General features: G+C 40.9%; 1 protein-coding gene across 1 annotated transcript; it reads left to right on the plus strand.

Annotated features, from left to right (window-relative positions):
- The first annotated feature begins 458 nt into the window (after positions 1-458).
- Positions 459-10,118, plus strand: LOC109986820 (mortality factor 4-like protein 1). The gene is made up of 12 exons (XM_020637646.3): positions 459-656; positions 1,082-1,128; positions 1,236-1,303; positions 1,464-1,550; positions 1,811-1,891; positions 3,087-3,112; positions 3,537-3,625; positions 4,988-5,089; positions 5,239-5,327; positions 6,031-6,203; positions 7,806-7,890; positions 9,581-10,118. Exons 1-12 carry the CDS (start codon positions 617-619, stop codon positions 9,663-9,665), a joined length of 972 nt encoding a protein of 323 aa, XP_020493302.1. The 5' UTR covers positions 459-616; the 3' UTR covers positions 9,666-10,118.
- The last annotated feature ends 5,204 nt before the right edge of the window (positions 10,119-15,322 follow it).

Genomic DNA, 15,322 nt, shown 5'->3' on the forward strand with positions numbered 1-15,322 from the left:
CAAAAGTATAAATAAATAAATGTATAAATAAATAAATGTGAAAATAAATAAATGTATAAATAAATAAATATGGAAATAAATAAATGTGGAAATTAATAAATGTGGAAATAAATAAATGTAGAAATAAATAAATGTGGAAATAAATACATGTAGAAATAAATAAATGTGGAAATAAATAAATGTAGAAATAAATAAATGTGGAAATAAATAAATGTAGAAATACATTTAAGACATTTAATTGTAATGTATGTCCCATTTATTTACCAGTTTTTATTTATTTATTCACGCATTTATTTATTTATCCATTCTTTTATTTATTTATTCCAGTATTTATTTATTTATATTTTTGTCAGGTCTCGTCCTCCATAATAAAGAAGCAAGTCTGCCAGCCAGCCACACCGCGCCTTCTATTTTACGAGTTTTGACAGGAGCACTTGAACGCAGCACAGCTCCGAGAGGCTCCATATTGGTCAGGTGATCCAGCAGCAGGCAGGCCCTTCTCGGCTTCTTCTCCTTCGATTTGGCTCCAATGTCGGAGGTGTTTGCGCCTGGAAGAAATGGACTCTGGCAATGCTCGAATTTGATCATTCAGAGATCCGATCAGTTGAGTCTGTGAATGGCGCCAAAACAGGACCCTAAACCTAAATTTCAAGAAGGTCGGTACCGAAAAAACCCACACGGTGGTAAACGCCTGAAGGGGGCGGGTTTGTTGTTGTTGTTGAATGCTGATGCTCTAGCTTGACCATTATGTTTTCCAAATAAATAAAAAGCTACTGACCATTTACATATAAATAAAAACATTAGTTAAAGATGTAAAAGCATAAACATGGTCACACATTAAAGAAGAACCTCTTTAAATAAAGCGAGCGGATCAAATGTGACATTAACGTGAGGCTAACAGCTAGGTAGCTTATTGCTGCCATGTTTATGAGCTTAATCTTTATGGACACACAAAGAAGTCCCTGATACAATGTCGAGCCAGTTTATTATCAGCCCATCATGTAGTCATCAATGAGTTTATATTGGTCTAGTAACGAGTTATTACATTGAAAACAGATGGTTTGTTTTTGTGTCCCCTCAGGTGAAAGAGTCCTGTGCTTTCATGGGCCACTGCTCTATGAGGCAAAGGTTTGTTTCCATATGGACCTTAAATGTGTGTTATTTGTTGATTATTAACTTTAAAAAAACAAACAAACAAAAAACTGTGGACCTGTGTGTTTTCTTTTGTGTTGCAGTGTGTAAAGATCAACATTAAGGAGAAGCAGATTAAATACTTCATTCATTACAGCGGATGGAACAAAAAGTGAGCAGCTGTGTGAAGATACATAGATTTACATTTAATTCAAGATCATTTAATTTGTTTTCATTGGCAGTTTATGTGCTGTATGTGGTCTGATTAAACTCACTGAAGACTTTTTGTCAGGTGATGAATTCCCGCCTCTGTCATGTTTGTCTCTCTGCAGCTGGGATGAATGGGTTCCTGAGAGCAGAGTTCTCAAATATGTGGACAGCAACCTTGCGAAACAAAAAGAGCTTCAAAAGGCTAATCAGTAAGTTTTGTGTGCTCAAAATCAGTAGAATAGTGTTATTAGAAATCAGTTTGTAAAGAATAATTCGCTGATGTTAAATCTTTCGTCCTCTTTTTTTTTTTTTTTTTTACAACACGGCTTTAACAAGAACCAAAGGGTTACATCCTTTGCATGAATTCTTTATTTGTTGCTTTTTGAGTTACAATTGTCACCTTAATGGATCAGATAAGATGTTTTGTTGTGAATTTATTAATTAACTCTTAGTCATATTTCTTCCACAGGGACCACTATGTTGAGGGAAAGATGAGGGGTTTAGCACCAAGCAAGAAGATTGCTGCTGTGCAGCAGAAAAATGTTGATCTGTAAGTTGTTTGTCACCTTTTTTTTGATCAAACCTGTTGTGAAATGCCTCTCGTTACGTCACATGATGTTGGCATCATGTTATTTACAAATGTACAGTGTGACCCAGTTCAACAGCTCTGACATGAGGCCTTTTGTTTAATCTGTTGCTCTTGACACTGTCACATAATTTATACTTAATATTTTAGGTTTTTCATGTAGGCTGTAGTGTACCTGACTTTCACATACACTAGAGGGGCAGAGGCTCAAATTCACAAAAGCACATTTTAATTCAAAATGAAATGAATAGAACCATTTGGACAATGACAACATTTCTAACACTGTTACTGGAGCAACCAAATACGTGTATTAAAACAAACTCATGACTGAGTGTATTTCAAACAGGGATACAACAGTTGATGATTTATATGAAAATCATTTATGAGCTATTTCTGGAGTTACGAGTGTAGAATTTATCGCTTCGGTGTCACTTGTGCCTAGTGAGGGGAAAGGGATGTGTTTAGTTACATCCCTTCATCGCTTCCCTCCAAAATAAAATCCTATACAAAAATTGCATGAACATGAAAAATAACTAAACATTTGCTACACACTCAATTTTTTTTAATTAAACAAATATGTGATGTAAAGTCATTTTATGGTTCTCACTATTTCTTTTACCCGATATTTGAACTTTTGATTTCTCCTATAAACAGACATGAACGTTCATTACAAATGAATAAAGAAAGAGAGAGGGGGGGAGAGAAAGAGCACATGTTAGCTCGTTTACTTTTTGTTTGGGGTGCTTTTAGGCACACATTGAGTCCACCATCCATATTCCATTGACGTTACTAACATGACTGATCAATGCTAACTATAGGTCTGGGGATGGAGGCACGATTTAAACTGCTAAACTGTTCATACAAAGAGAGACTCGTAAAGCATTTCTATACACGTGTGAGTGTGTTCACAGCGGCGGCGAGAGGATTGCTGAGAGAGCAGTCTTTTGTAACACCACTGCAAACTTCAACTTCAGTAATAACAACTGTAGTTCAATCCAAAGCTCTCAGACAGTACCAGTCAAACCTGAACATTATATTATTTGTAAAGGCAGAATTTATGACAGCGCTGATGAACTGTAACACACAGTAGTGTGTATCTAATGAAGCTGCCATTGAGTATATATTTTATTAAAAGAATGTTTGTCTTTTTGCATTGTAGGAAAGTGAAGAAGGCAAAACAGAAAAGTAAGTCAAATGTTTCTAAATGACAGAGTGGGAATATGTTTGTCTATGGGAATATTTAGCTGTGGATTTTGTTTTGTTTCTCTTATTGCCGCCTAGCAGCTTCTTTCTGATTCTGTTAATGTCAGTTTTAGGGTAGAAATATACCAAATGAGCACATCAGCAGCCTGGAAAAGGTCATGGCTTTAAATTGTATTCCACAAATTGTATTTTCAGACGAACCACTTCATAACATCATAATTGTCTTTTATGCAACAGCCATTAATCTGGAGGCATTATGTACAGGAAAGAATCCCCAGAGAGTACTTCTGATTTCTCAGAAGGATGAAATAAACTCAAGTGCTTCTTTATATTCAGGTCCCTGTGGCTGAGGGAAAAAAAAATTACATACAGAGTAGATGATTACCTGCTCATTTATCTTCTTTAGTCCCAGGGCCGGGGGAAGGTACCAGCAGCGGAGAAACGCCGCAGGGGCCACGGAAGAAGAGGGCTCGAGTTGATCCCACTGTGGAGAGTGTATGTATCATCACTTAATGGTAACCACACAGGAAAATATGCCCAGATGATCATTTCAGCTTAAATCATTTCTATCGTTGCATTGTTTTAGGTTTAAAGCTGTGGGAAAATGTCCTTACTTTGATTGGAGGAGGCATTTTAATCACTGGAATTTAGTACGCTTAGCATGACACCAAACTGCTCGTTTGACCAGAGAGATTTTCACAACACTGCAGACTGGCCTTCCTTTCTGAGACGGGGGGGGGGAAGCTAGATAAGAATTGAGAATTCATAATAAAAATGTCCTGAGAATTCCAAACTAATTTACACATTTGAAATGATGGGCGGAACTAATTTCCTTGTTCTTTCAGTACGTTATTCATGCATGAATTTAATTTAATCACATTTATTTATTTGCATTGGTTCCCCATTAGTTGTTGCCACAGTAACAGCCATTCTTGCTGGGGTCCATACAAACAAGACAAAGAATAAAACACGATTGTGACTTGTGAATTGAGACTACGCTCCCTGTGTCCCGCAGCAGGTGACTGCTGAGTCTCTCAGCACAGAGTTCTTTCAGGTGTGGTTTAATTTGCCTCTGAAAGAAACAGACAGACACGGTGCGGCTGTGGCTCAGTTAGTAGAGTCGGTTGTCAGCAACATGTCTGATGTGGACTTGGGCAAGACACTTAACCCCGAATTGCTCCCGTTGCTTCGTCGGCGGTGTATGAATGTGTATGAATGGGATTAGTTACTTTAATGGTCTAACTACATAGAAAGACTAGACTAGAAAAGACTAGAAAAGCGCTATAAGCTCACGTCCATGTTGGCACCATGCAGCCAGCAGAAGAAATAATTATGACCTGCTCTGAAACCTTGTAGTTTTATGCAAAAGCAAAACAGTTCTCATGTCATTGAAAGCTTGAATATTTGAGGGCAGAGGAAATTTAAATATATGCAATATAAATATACTGTGTCATGCAGTATTTGATAAACAAGCAAGACCTGTTGAGAAAAAAATCAGAGACATTTAATACAGTATGTTACAGAACATTTATAAATAAGCATCAGTATAATAAAAAACTTCAAATGTTTTCCTTCATTTAAAAAATAGTTATAAATATTAAAACTGCGTCATTCTACAGCAAAGCTAAATGTTTGTTTTTCTTTTCAGATTTTCAATTTCACAGAAATATTTGCTAAGTGAGTCATGGGGAAATGTGTCCACATGAAAGTAGCAGAGAAATGAACGTGAACGGTTCACTTAGGAACCTTGAGCACTAGAGAGATATATAAAAAAACAAAATATGTGTTGCTTTATTGAATCACCCACTTTTAAAATAACCACTCAATACATTCTACATGTTTGTGTCTTTTTGGCAGGAGGAGATGTTCACCAACCGTGTGGAGGTGAAGGTAAAGATCCCGGAGGAGCTTAAACCCTGGCTGGTGGACGACTGGGACCTCATCACTCGACAGAAACAGGTAGGTAGTAAAACAAACACAAACACTGAGAGTTCAGATGTTTGCTGTAGGTTTACTTCAGCTACAATAACCTTCCGTTGTTTAGAAAGTCGACTCCACAGTAAAGAAAGTGTCTGTGTTTTAAAACCTCATTTTTCTGATGTGTACAGTTATTTCATCTGCCTGCTAAGAAGAACGTCGAGACTGTCTTGGAGGACTATGCAAGCTATAAGAAATCTAAAGGAAACTCTGACAACAAGTAAGAATTCTTAGCTTTATTCAAATAATGTAATGTTAGGATATCCTCTGTAAATGTCTCTCTGAGTCATGACTGTCCACAGTGAGTGAGAAGTGTGAGTCCTGCCAGCTGTATTGTTGTTGGAGCCGTGTTTACATCATGTTTACATGGACAGGACGGCTTTGCATATAAAGCTGTTTATATCAAGGACTAGAGAAAAGAAGAATAACATACCCGATGCTTATTTGGTCTTTTGAGTGTCTTTAGAGCACGGTAATTACGTGTCCATTTATGTGTGTGTTAACATTAGCCTGCTAACACAAAAAATGCAGACCACAGAAAATTGCAGCGAATAGAAGCTTCAGAATAGCGGAGGTGTCGCCAAACAGAAGTTTGTTTTGGTTTCATGCTGGTGCTCAAGGGCGACATCTACTGGATCAAAAAGTCGCACATCCTTCCTTTAAAACAGATTATATTATGTTTGTGGGACTTGTGTGCTCATGTGCTGAAATAAAAAGCATTTTTTTTTTAGGAAACATTTTTCACTGCATCCCTGGTTACTTACAGTTTTTCACATTTCCAAATATATTTTCAAGCAGTTGAACACACCAACCTTCAACCCTTAACTTTATAACAGTACATTATGCAGCACAAATGCACGATTTGTTTTTATGTGATAGTCTCCATGAAAGTAATTTGTGGCCTTTTCTCCCCCTCTTGTAAGAGAGTATGCTGTGAACGAAGTTGTGGCGGGGATTCGCGAGTACTTTAACGTCATGCTGGGCACTCAGCTGCTTTACAAGTTTGAGAGGCCGCAGTATGCTGAGATCTTGGCTGAACACCCGGACATGCCCATGTCTCAGGTGTACGGGGCTCCACACCTGCTGCGCCTATTTGGTATGGAACCTTGACACACACTGAATCACACACATTAACACAATACACACACTCACACACACACACACAATGAAACATCAAACACTTAATAAACTGAGAGATAGTTCATTGTAACTGAAGAGGAATAGAAGTCACTCTGTACTATTACAATTTCTTTCAAATGCTTTAATATAATTCTTAGAAAACCTTCATATTCATACAATGGCTGGGGTGTTGTAAATGTTCAAGGAGTTTTATTTCGTTCTTGTCCGTGTCTTTGTTGAGATAATGGGAAATGATCTCTGCAGAAGCTTGAACACGTAATACTTAAGACAGGCATTAATGTCATTTCATTGGATAACAGTCAGTCATACTGAATTATTGGTGGCTGGCCTCTGTTTTCCCACTTCTTCTGATATTGAATTTGGATGAATTATTTTTGACAGATAAAGTCATTTTGAGTTTTAATGAGGTGAGATTATCATTGAGCACTAAGAGAACTGCTGATCTCATTTGATCATTCATAGTCATTCATACATGACTTTAATATCACACATTAATCAAACTAAACATCAACAGTCAAAAGGATGAAAAACTGTGCAGCTAACCAATTACTCTTCATCAGATCATAACGCTGATCTTAATTTCTCACTAAATAAAGCATCAAGTGTATTAAAAAATATTTTTCAGTGAAATTTTAGGATCTCACAAATAATTACACAATCAAATAGAACTAGCATCATCTTTGCTAAATGACAGTTATTCTAGCACTGGATTTTATGAATGATATAAGTCATTATATCAGTACAGAGTCTGGAACATAGTCTGTACAAATAGACACTGTGACAAAGTGCTGGGGAAAAAATCGATTTATGTAAAAATCAAGATTCTCCTCTTTTAACATCGATTCATAACTTACAAAAATGTATTTATTTATTTTCACAAAAAAAAAAATCAGTTACTCCCTGCTAATAAAAGTGCTATAAGGCTAGCTCTTTAACTCAGTAGAATGACAAATAGAGCAACAAGAAATTCAGCCAGTCTCACCGGTGACTGGAGTAGATCCTGAAGTATTAATTCAAAAATAGACTTTGAATCCATGGATCAATGAATCCAGCATCGTGACCCAAAGAATCGAAATCGAATCCTGAGACACCCAAAGATTCCCAGCTCTGCTGGGACATAACTAGTTGGTTTTTGAAACTATGAGCTTTTCTCAGGTTTTTGACCTAAAAAAATGATTTGCCTTAGCTTCTGTCATAAATGAGATGTTGCCATGGTAGAGATTTGTCAATCACAGATAATTATGTCCTAAAGCGTTTTCTGCTTATTGTCTTTTTTTAGTCTTAATGCTATAATTTGAAAAACAATCATGCTGTAATAAAGAAGACTTCAAATTGGTGCTTAAGACCATAAACTCAAATTACAATCTATAAAAAAAAAGAGGAGAAGGTTTTTATCTTTATTGCCAACATCAAGCACCTTTATTATAAATATTTTTTTAAAGCAGAAAGACAATAAATGAATTCCTCTGATTTCTGTTTCACACTAATTGATGTTGGTACATCATTGACTCAGACTGTATATGCTCCTGTCTCTCTCACTCATGTCGTCCTCTGACAGTTCGTATAGGAGCCATGCTGGCCTACACTCCACTGGATGAAAAGAGTCTGGCTTTGCTGCTGAGTTACCTCCAAGATTTCCTAAAGTAAGTTTTATCTCCAACCAAACCTCAGAGACTTGACGCCATTTTCGGCTGATTCTGAAATGTCATGTTTCATCCAAATTCACATCAGTGCAACCAGGCTTATTCGAAAACATGAACCGCACAAATCAATTTTCCCTGAATTACTTTTTCTTTGGGTTAGAATGACCGCACACTCAGAAATTACTCAGCCTGTCAGCATGTCACTGTCAAGATGGAGTTTTAGAGAACTGATTCAGTTCTTGCTTGAGCACTAGACTGAAAAAATATTAAAAGGTGAACACCATGAGGTGTCTTCTCTTCAATAAGCACACTGTTGTTACTTTAGCTATTGTAATTTGTATCATATAGAATATGGATACCACACAATTGATTAAGTGGCATGAGCGTTACATATAAGTGTTGTAGTCAAGGCCACACTAACTGAGATCACATCATCCCGAGACCAAGACATTTGTGTGCAGGGGGCACAGAGAAGGTAACGGCCGTAACCAGGTGATAAAATCTAATTGTGAATGAATTAAAGTATTTCGTTTTTTTTAGAAAGGGGGGGTTTTCCTTCTAATCACAGTAATGACATGAGAAAGGGCCAATCGTAACATTTTTAACACACCATTTTCTCTTGACCGGTCTTGATTTAAAGTCCAGAGTCCGCACAGTCTGAAACAGAGACAAGACCGAGTAAAAAAATGTTTGGAGTCCGAGACAAGACCGAGACCTCCAAGAAGTGGTCTCGAGGCCGGTCTTGAGACTAAGACCAATTTCGAGGACTACAACACGATCACATATAACCATATAGCTGGAACATTATTCATAATCAACATAAAGTAAAAAAGAAAAAACAATCAGATGGAGAAAAAAAACAACAACGTAGAATGAAACAATATAAACAACGTATAATGTCTAAAAGGGGGATGGTCAGCAGCATTGGGGCTATGGGGGATGAGAAGGCTTTGGCGTCATATATTAAAGTAAAGAAATGATGTACAGTACTTACAGGGGACATATGCAGTAATACCATGTGATTATTAACATTCTCAAACCCATGACAATAACATTTCTGTATGTCAGCGTGTGCTTTCTCTGTCTGCTATTGTTCATACTATAACTGAAGCGGAAACTGAACACTGTGTGAACTCTCTGTTTATCAGGCTGTGACTAATCATGTCACTCCAAGATTGAATCCAATGACATTTCTGAACAAAAAAAATGTAATTTCCTACAGAGCCTTTTTCATTTATAGCAGCAAAGACTTGTCTTTAACACCTCCTCCCCCCTTCATCCTGATGCAGCATGTCCAGTTTTTGGCATGGTTGTGTTTCCATTAAAAGCTTCCTTTCCATTGAAAAGCAGCTGGCCATGTGTTTGTTTTCTTCATGTTTGAGCCCTGTGAAAAGGTTGTAATTCTGTCCCTGCATGGCTCCCTTATTGTCACATTTTATGTTTATCTTAACAAACCCAATTTAATTTCCAACAGAACAAAACTCCTGCTGAGAGTTTCTTCATTTGACAGGATGATAATTATGCAAATTTTCTCAAGAGACAGCCGACATTTAACATCCTGCCTCAGTTTGAAAATCCTTGTGTTCCTTTTTGTTGTTGGATTGATTGAAAAGCTGCACTCGTTTCACCCTCCAGAAATGTGCCTTTCTGTCCCACTTCACTACAACAATGTATTTGACATTTTCCTCAGGTACCTGGTGAAGAATTCCTCCACCCTCTTCAGTGCCACGGACTACGAGGTTGCTCCCCCAGAGTATCACCGTAAGGCTGTGTGAGAGCTCTGAGCACACCCGCCTTCTCCCAGACCACATGTAAAAACTACACATGGATGAGATTTTTCACTTGAGCAGCTCGCTTCTTCCACAAAGGTCTCAGGAGCTTGTCACGAATAAGAACAAAAAAAACGATTAAGAAAAACTTTTTAAAGATTTATCTTGGTTCTTTTCTCTCCCTTTCGTCCTTTTCTGGCACTTAATTAAAAGAAACATGAAAAAAAGATTCAGTTTTCTGTCACCAACTTTCAACAAGCAGCTCTTTTGATGTTTTTGTGCATTCCCTCTGATAGATATTTGTTAACTGTTGCATGTGTGTATTTTTGACGGTTTCTCTTGCCACGTGTGGTGCAATTCAAAGCTGGACTATGTTGTCAGCACTCAGCATTTAATGTTTTTTTTATCTGTAACCTGTGTATTTGTATTGATTTGTTAAAAAAAAATGTTTCTACAGAATCCCTGTGTTGTAAGCTGTGTTTTCTTGATCACATCTTTTGAATTATTTGCTATTTTGTAAGTCATAGATAAAATAGAATAACAAATAATGGAGGCGAGGCCCACAGTAGCATCAAGGCACAACTTTAAAATATACATAGACGTGCACTGTAGAGCATGGATTTATATTCCTTTAACAAGACAACAACAAAAACATGCATCTTTCATGCACGAGTTTAGATCATGAAAGCTGAAGAATCTCAACCTTTGTGCAAATATAAGTACTAAAAGTTCAAGCTATGTAGAATGATCCAGTTAAGTATGAATTATACAATATTATTGTTTTAAAATTAATAATGCATCACTTGAATGCCGCAGCTGGTAAGATACTTTTAACTACTTTGTTTGGTAGCAGTCAAGCCTTATCGTAATATGAAAAAATCATATTATTTATTTATTGTATTAGTACTAAATTAGTTGTGTGAAGTAAAAAGAACAATAATTCACCTGAAATTCATCAACAAAGAGGTTAAAACATTTGAAACGAACAAATCCCTCAATCAAGAGCATAACTTTATATAAATGAGTAATAGTTGTGTACATGGTTTACATACTCACTCCACCCTAATGATCATGAACCCTGTGAACAGTCACAGTAAGTCACATGTCTCCCACCTTTAATGTTGAACATATCGCTTCAGTGTTAACCCTGTTGTGAGAAAAACAATCAGAGTAATGTGGCATAGGCAGATATTTCATTAAAGAAGGCAGTAGAATTAAATGGCAACTAGAAAAAATAACCATCCGCTGTTATATTGGACTGATCAAGATGTTTCATGAACATTAATGAGTAAACTGATAAGTCTATTAACAGACTCTGTACAGTTCTTTTGTCGAACAAACTTGTAATCCAACCTTTGTTAAATCCTACTGTGGAGTATTTCTTTTCTATTATGTCACTTTACATACCTATTTATTTTGTTTGTGGAAAGAGCTCACTAGGGGGCAGCATTTTCTCTTAATAATTTATCCCCCCCAAAAAACTTGATGCCCACCTTTTGATTCAAGCTCCAGTGTTGATAATTATTTAACTATATGTCGTTGTGACCCCAAGGTGAGGCAGTTAAACTAATGTATTTCTTTTAACCTATGGCAGGGACTCAGAAAATAAATGATGTCAGAGCAGTACCTGTTATGTATGCACATAACAGTTCGAATCAACAGCACAGTTAGCGTCACAGCTAACACCTGAGTCTCACTCGCCAACCGGACTGGTCACGCAGACCGTAAGACCCACCCCGGCACCATTTGAGCTGGAGACGAGCTGCCTGAATGTGAATTTTGCTGGAGGTCGTAACGCATCATCGCAGTGGAAGTGTGGAAATTGTGGCTCTTCATCGCACACCACACTCAGCCCCAGCTGCCCAGCTAAAGGGCAGAGGTGTCGCTGCGGCAAACAAAATCATTTTGCCAAGGTCTGCCGCTCTAACCCCTCTGATTCCACCCGAACAACTGGCCCTCCAGCACCAACGACTATCCATTCAGTGAGCTCACCTTCCCGGCCATTCAAGTGGTGCACAGTTGAGCTAGATGGAGTGTGCCTTCCACTGCTGCTAGACACTGGTGCATCACGGTCACTGCTGAACGTGTCCACAGTGCGGCGACTTTTCTCCCAACGGACAATTACGCCCAACGCAGAGGATTTATGACTATGGCAACTCTAAAACTGGCATGGCAGGGACAATATCCTTCCCTGTTCGCTATGGGACAAGAGCACTCACGTCATTCACATTCCAAGTGTCCAAGCATGGAGCTAACCTCATGGGCCTGGATTTGTTTTGTGACCTGGGGTTCTCTCTTGTTGATAACACCGGCTGCACAATCCAAACTGTGGGCCTGTCATGGCAACAACGATGGCCGTCCCTGTTCAATGGCCTGGGCTGTCTCACCACCTTTAACCACCAGCCCCTGCTTGACCCTGCAGTACGACGTGATGACGTCTCCACTGAGCTGGGGAAATTACTGGACGCGGGCATAATTGAGCAAGTAGATGCGTCACCCTGGATCTCCAATTTGGTGGTGACTAAAAAAAAAAAGATGGGGGACTGCGCCCATGCATTGATCTCAGGTCAGTCAATAAGGCGGTGATCCCAGACAAGTACCCACTACCCACAGTGGAGGAGCTGACTGCTAAGTTCCATGGCTCCTCTGTGTTCACAAAATTGGACCTCCGCCAGGGCCACCTACAGGTTCCACTACACCCAGACAGCTGGAACCTCACAGCCTTTGTCACACACACACCGGGGTGTTTCGTTAAATCCGGATGCCTTTCGGCCTCAGCTCAGCCCCCAGCTGCTTCCAGAAAATAATGTCCACCATCTTTGCAGGTATCCCGGGGCATCTACCTGGACGACATAGTAGTGCATGGCCCAACAGCAACAGTCCATGATGAGCGCCTAACCAAGGTGCTCGGCGTGCTTGCCAGTCACAATCTCACACTCAACGGGGGAGAAGTGCTGACTGCTGATGGCCTCAGCCCACTCCATTCCAACGTGGAGGCTGTGCAGCGCCTCCCGGAGCCCACTAATCCAACTCAGCTTGCCTCCTTACTGGGGATGACATCTTACTACTTACGTTTCCTGCCCCAATACTCCTCAACCATAGCCCCGAAGAAGGATGCGCCCTGGATATTGTAACAGTCAGAATATATTAGTAGTAGTACCAAATAGTGCCACAAGGTGGTGTCTCTGTTATGTTTAAGTGTGTGGGTGAGAAAGTCTATCTATGTCAGTCATCTTGTATGTCGATCATGAGAGTACTCTCCAAAACTCTAGTGATGAGTTGGTGCAGGATAATAGCCTATTTTTACCTGTCATGTGTGATCAGGATATAAAGTGCCGTGCTGACCTGGCTTTGTATGGTCCATTTAGTTATACAGAATAAAAGTGCCGTGTGGAAATCCCCAACTTTGTCGTCTGTCTAACTGATGCTAACCAGCTATCCCGGGGCATCTACCTGGACGACATAGTAGTGCATGGCCCAACAGCAACAGACCTATTGCCAACTAGCTACACTTCCTGTACCAGCAGCATTACAATATGGACACCAGCCCGCTCTGCAGCAATCTGCCATCTTAAGAAACAACTCATCTCCCCTCCTGTGCTGGCGCATTTTGACCTAGTGAGCCCCACAATCCTGACCTGCGACGCATCCAACACAGCAGTTGGCGCTGTGCTGTCGCAGATTCAACACAACACAGAGCGCCCTATCGCGTTCGCCTCTCGTTCTCTCGCGGCAGCTGAGCAGAAGTACTCTGTGGGAGAACGAGAAGCACTGGCTTGTGTCTGGGCATGTGAGCGATGGCACACGTACTTATACGGCCGGCATTTCACACTGCGGACTGATCATCAGGCCCTTACAACCTTGCTAGCTTCATCAGGCTCTGGCCATAAACCACTCAGGATCCATCGCTGGTCGGAGCGACTTCAGCAGTACAACTTCTCTCCCCAATTCACACCAGGACGGGAAAATGTGGTGGCAGATCTGCTCTCTCGTGCCATCCCTAGCCACCCGACACCAGACATGGGCACGGACCCTACAGAACCATATCTCACATTGATGCTTCATGAACCCCTTCAGACCACAGTCTCGCTCCAAAAACTACAACTTGCTTCCGAAGCCCACCCTCTCCTCTCCCAGCTCTGTACCTTCATCCAACAGGGGTGGCCTCGGTCGGTGTCAGAAGAATTGACACCCTACCGGCGGGTCAGAGAGGAGCTCTCCTGCTGGAACAACATCTGCATAGCCAGAGAGTTTCGTATGGTGGTCCCCAGCAGCCTGCGACCACTTATCCTGGCCATGGTTCACGACGGTCATTTAGGCATTGTCAAAGAAAAGCAGCGCTGCAGGAACCTGGTATGGTGGCCAGGCATTGACCAGGATGTGGAGACCATGGTAAAGGACTGCACAGCCTGCCTCGTCAGCGGGAAGACTGGCCCACCGCCGACTCCACCTCTACAACCGGTGTAGTGGCCAGCCTTTCCCTGGGACCACATCCAAGGAGACATCTGCAGAAACTTCATGGTGTCCCACAGCACCAGTGTTTTCTTGTTGTGGCATATGACCTTCACTCAAGATGGCCTGCCTGAGCTGCACTGCTCCAGACCCTGCTGCACTATCGAGCAACACCACACTCAACTAGAGGTAGCTCTCCAGCCCGTCTCATGATCGGCCGAGACTTGCAGCTTCCACTGGATCGGCTCCGTCCACCTGTTGCTACAGAGGCCGCAGCAGCACACTTGGCCCAGCAGAGGAGGAGGGTTGCGGACAAGCAGAGCCAGATGAAACAGCGGTTTGACAGGAGGAGGAGAGCACGGCCACCCAGTTTCACAGTGTTGGACTGGGTCCGGATTCGTCGACCGCACCGGAGCCACAAACTGCTCTCCTTTTGGTCCACACCGATGCAGGTCTGTGAACAACTTGGGGCCGCAACATTTCGCCTGTCGGATGGTTCGCGCTGGCATGCCAGTCGGCTTCAGAAGGTAACGCCGCCTCCTCTTATGCACCCTGATTCCCCAGAGAACTGTACCCCCTCTTACAGCTGGACACTCCACTGAGCACACAGGGACCCCCGACGAGCCAGAGGCTAGGCCAGCTCGAGTCTGGGCGCGGCCAAACTACCTCAAAGACTATGTTACAGACTTTTAATCTACTGCGGGGCCTGTTAAATGGCAAAATAATCCACATGGCTCTGTTGGTAACTGGCAGTCTACCCAGATTACCTAGTTAGGATGTTGTTTCACACATTGATTTGTTTGCTTGTTTTGTGGGTTTTTGAAGGGGGGTAAATGTTATGTATGCACGACAGCCGGTGTGCCTGAGGGAGTTATGACACTCGGCAGCTTTACTGCAGTTTACGTGTTAAGACGGTTTAGATAGAGCGGGGCTCTCAGTGTTATGTGACCCGTGTGTTGGGCTGAATAAAGCGAGGTGTTCAAAGATGTCGAGTCCTGTGAGTCTGTGAATACAACAGTACCTCTCCACATACTGTCACTAGGATTATAATTGATTGATTACAATTTATTGACAATTTAAAAAACATTTCACTTTCACATCTATCTATCTATCTATCTATCTATCTATCTATCTATCTATCCATCCATCCATGTGAACAGGGAGTGGTTAGAACAAAGGCACTATATAAGTGCAGTCCATGTACCACCTCC

This window comes from Labrus bergylta, chromosome 3 (assembly GCF_963930695.1).
Source record: "Labrus bergylta chromosome 3, fLabBer1.1, whole genome shotgun sequence".
Classification (NCBI taxonomy): domain Eukaryota; kingdom Metazoa; phylum Chordata; class Actinopteri; order Labriformes; family Labridae; genus Labrus; species Labrus bergylta.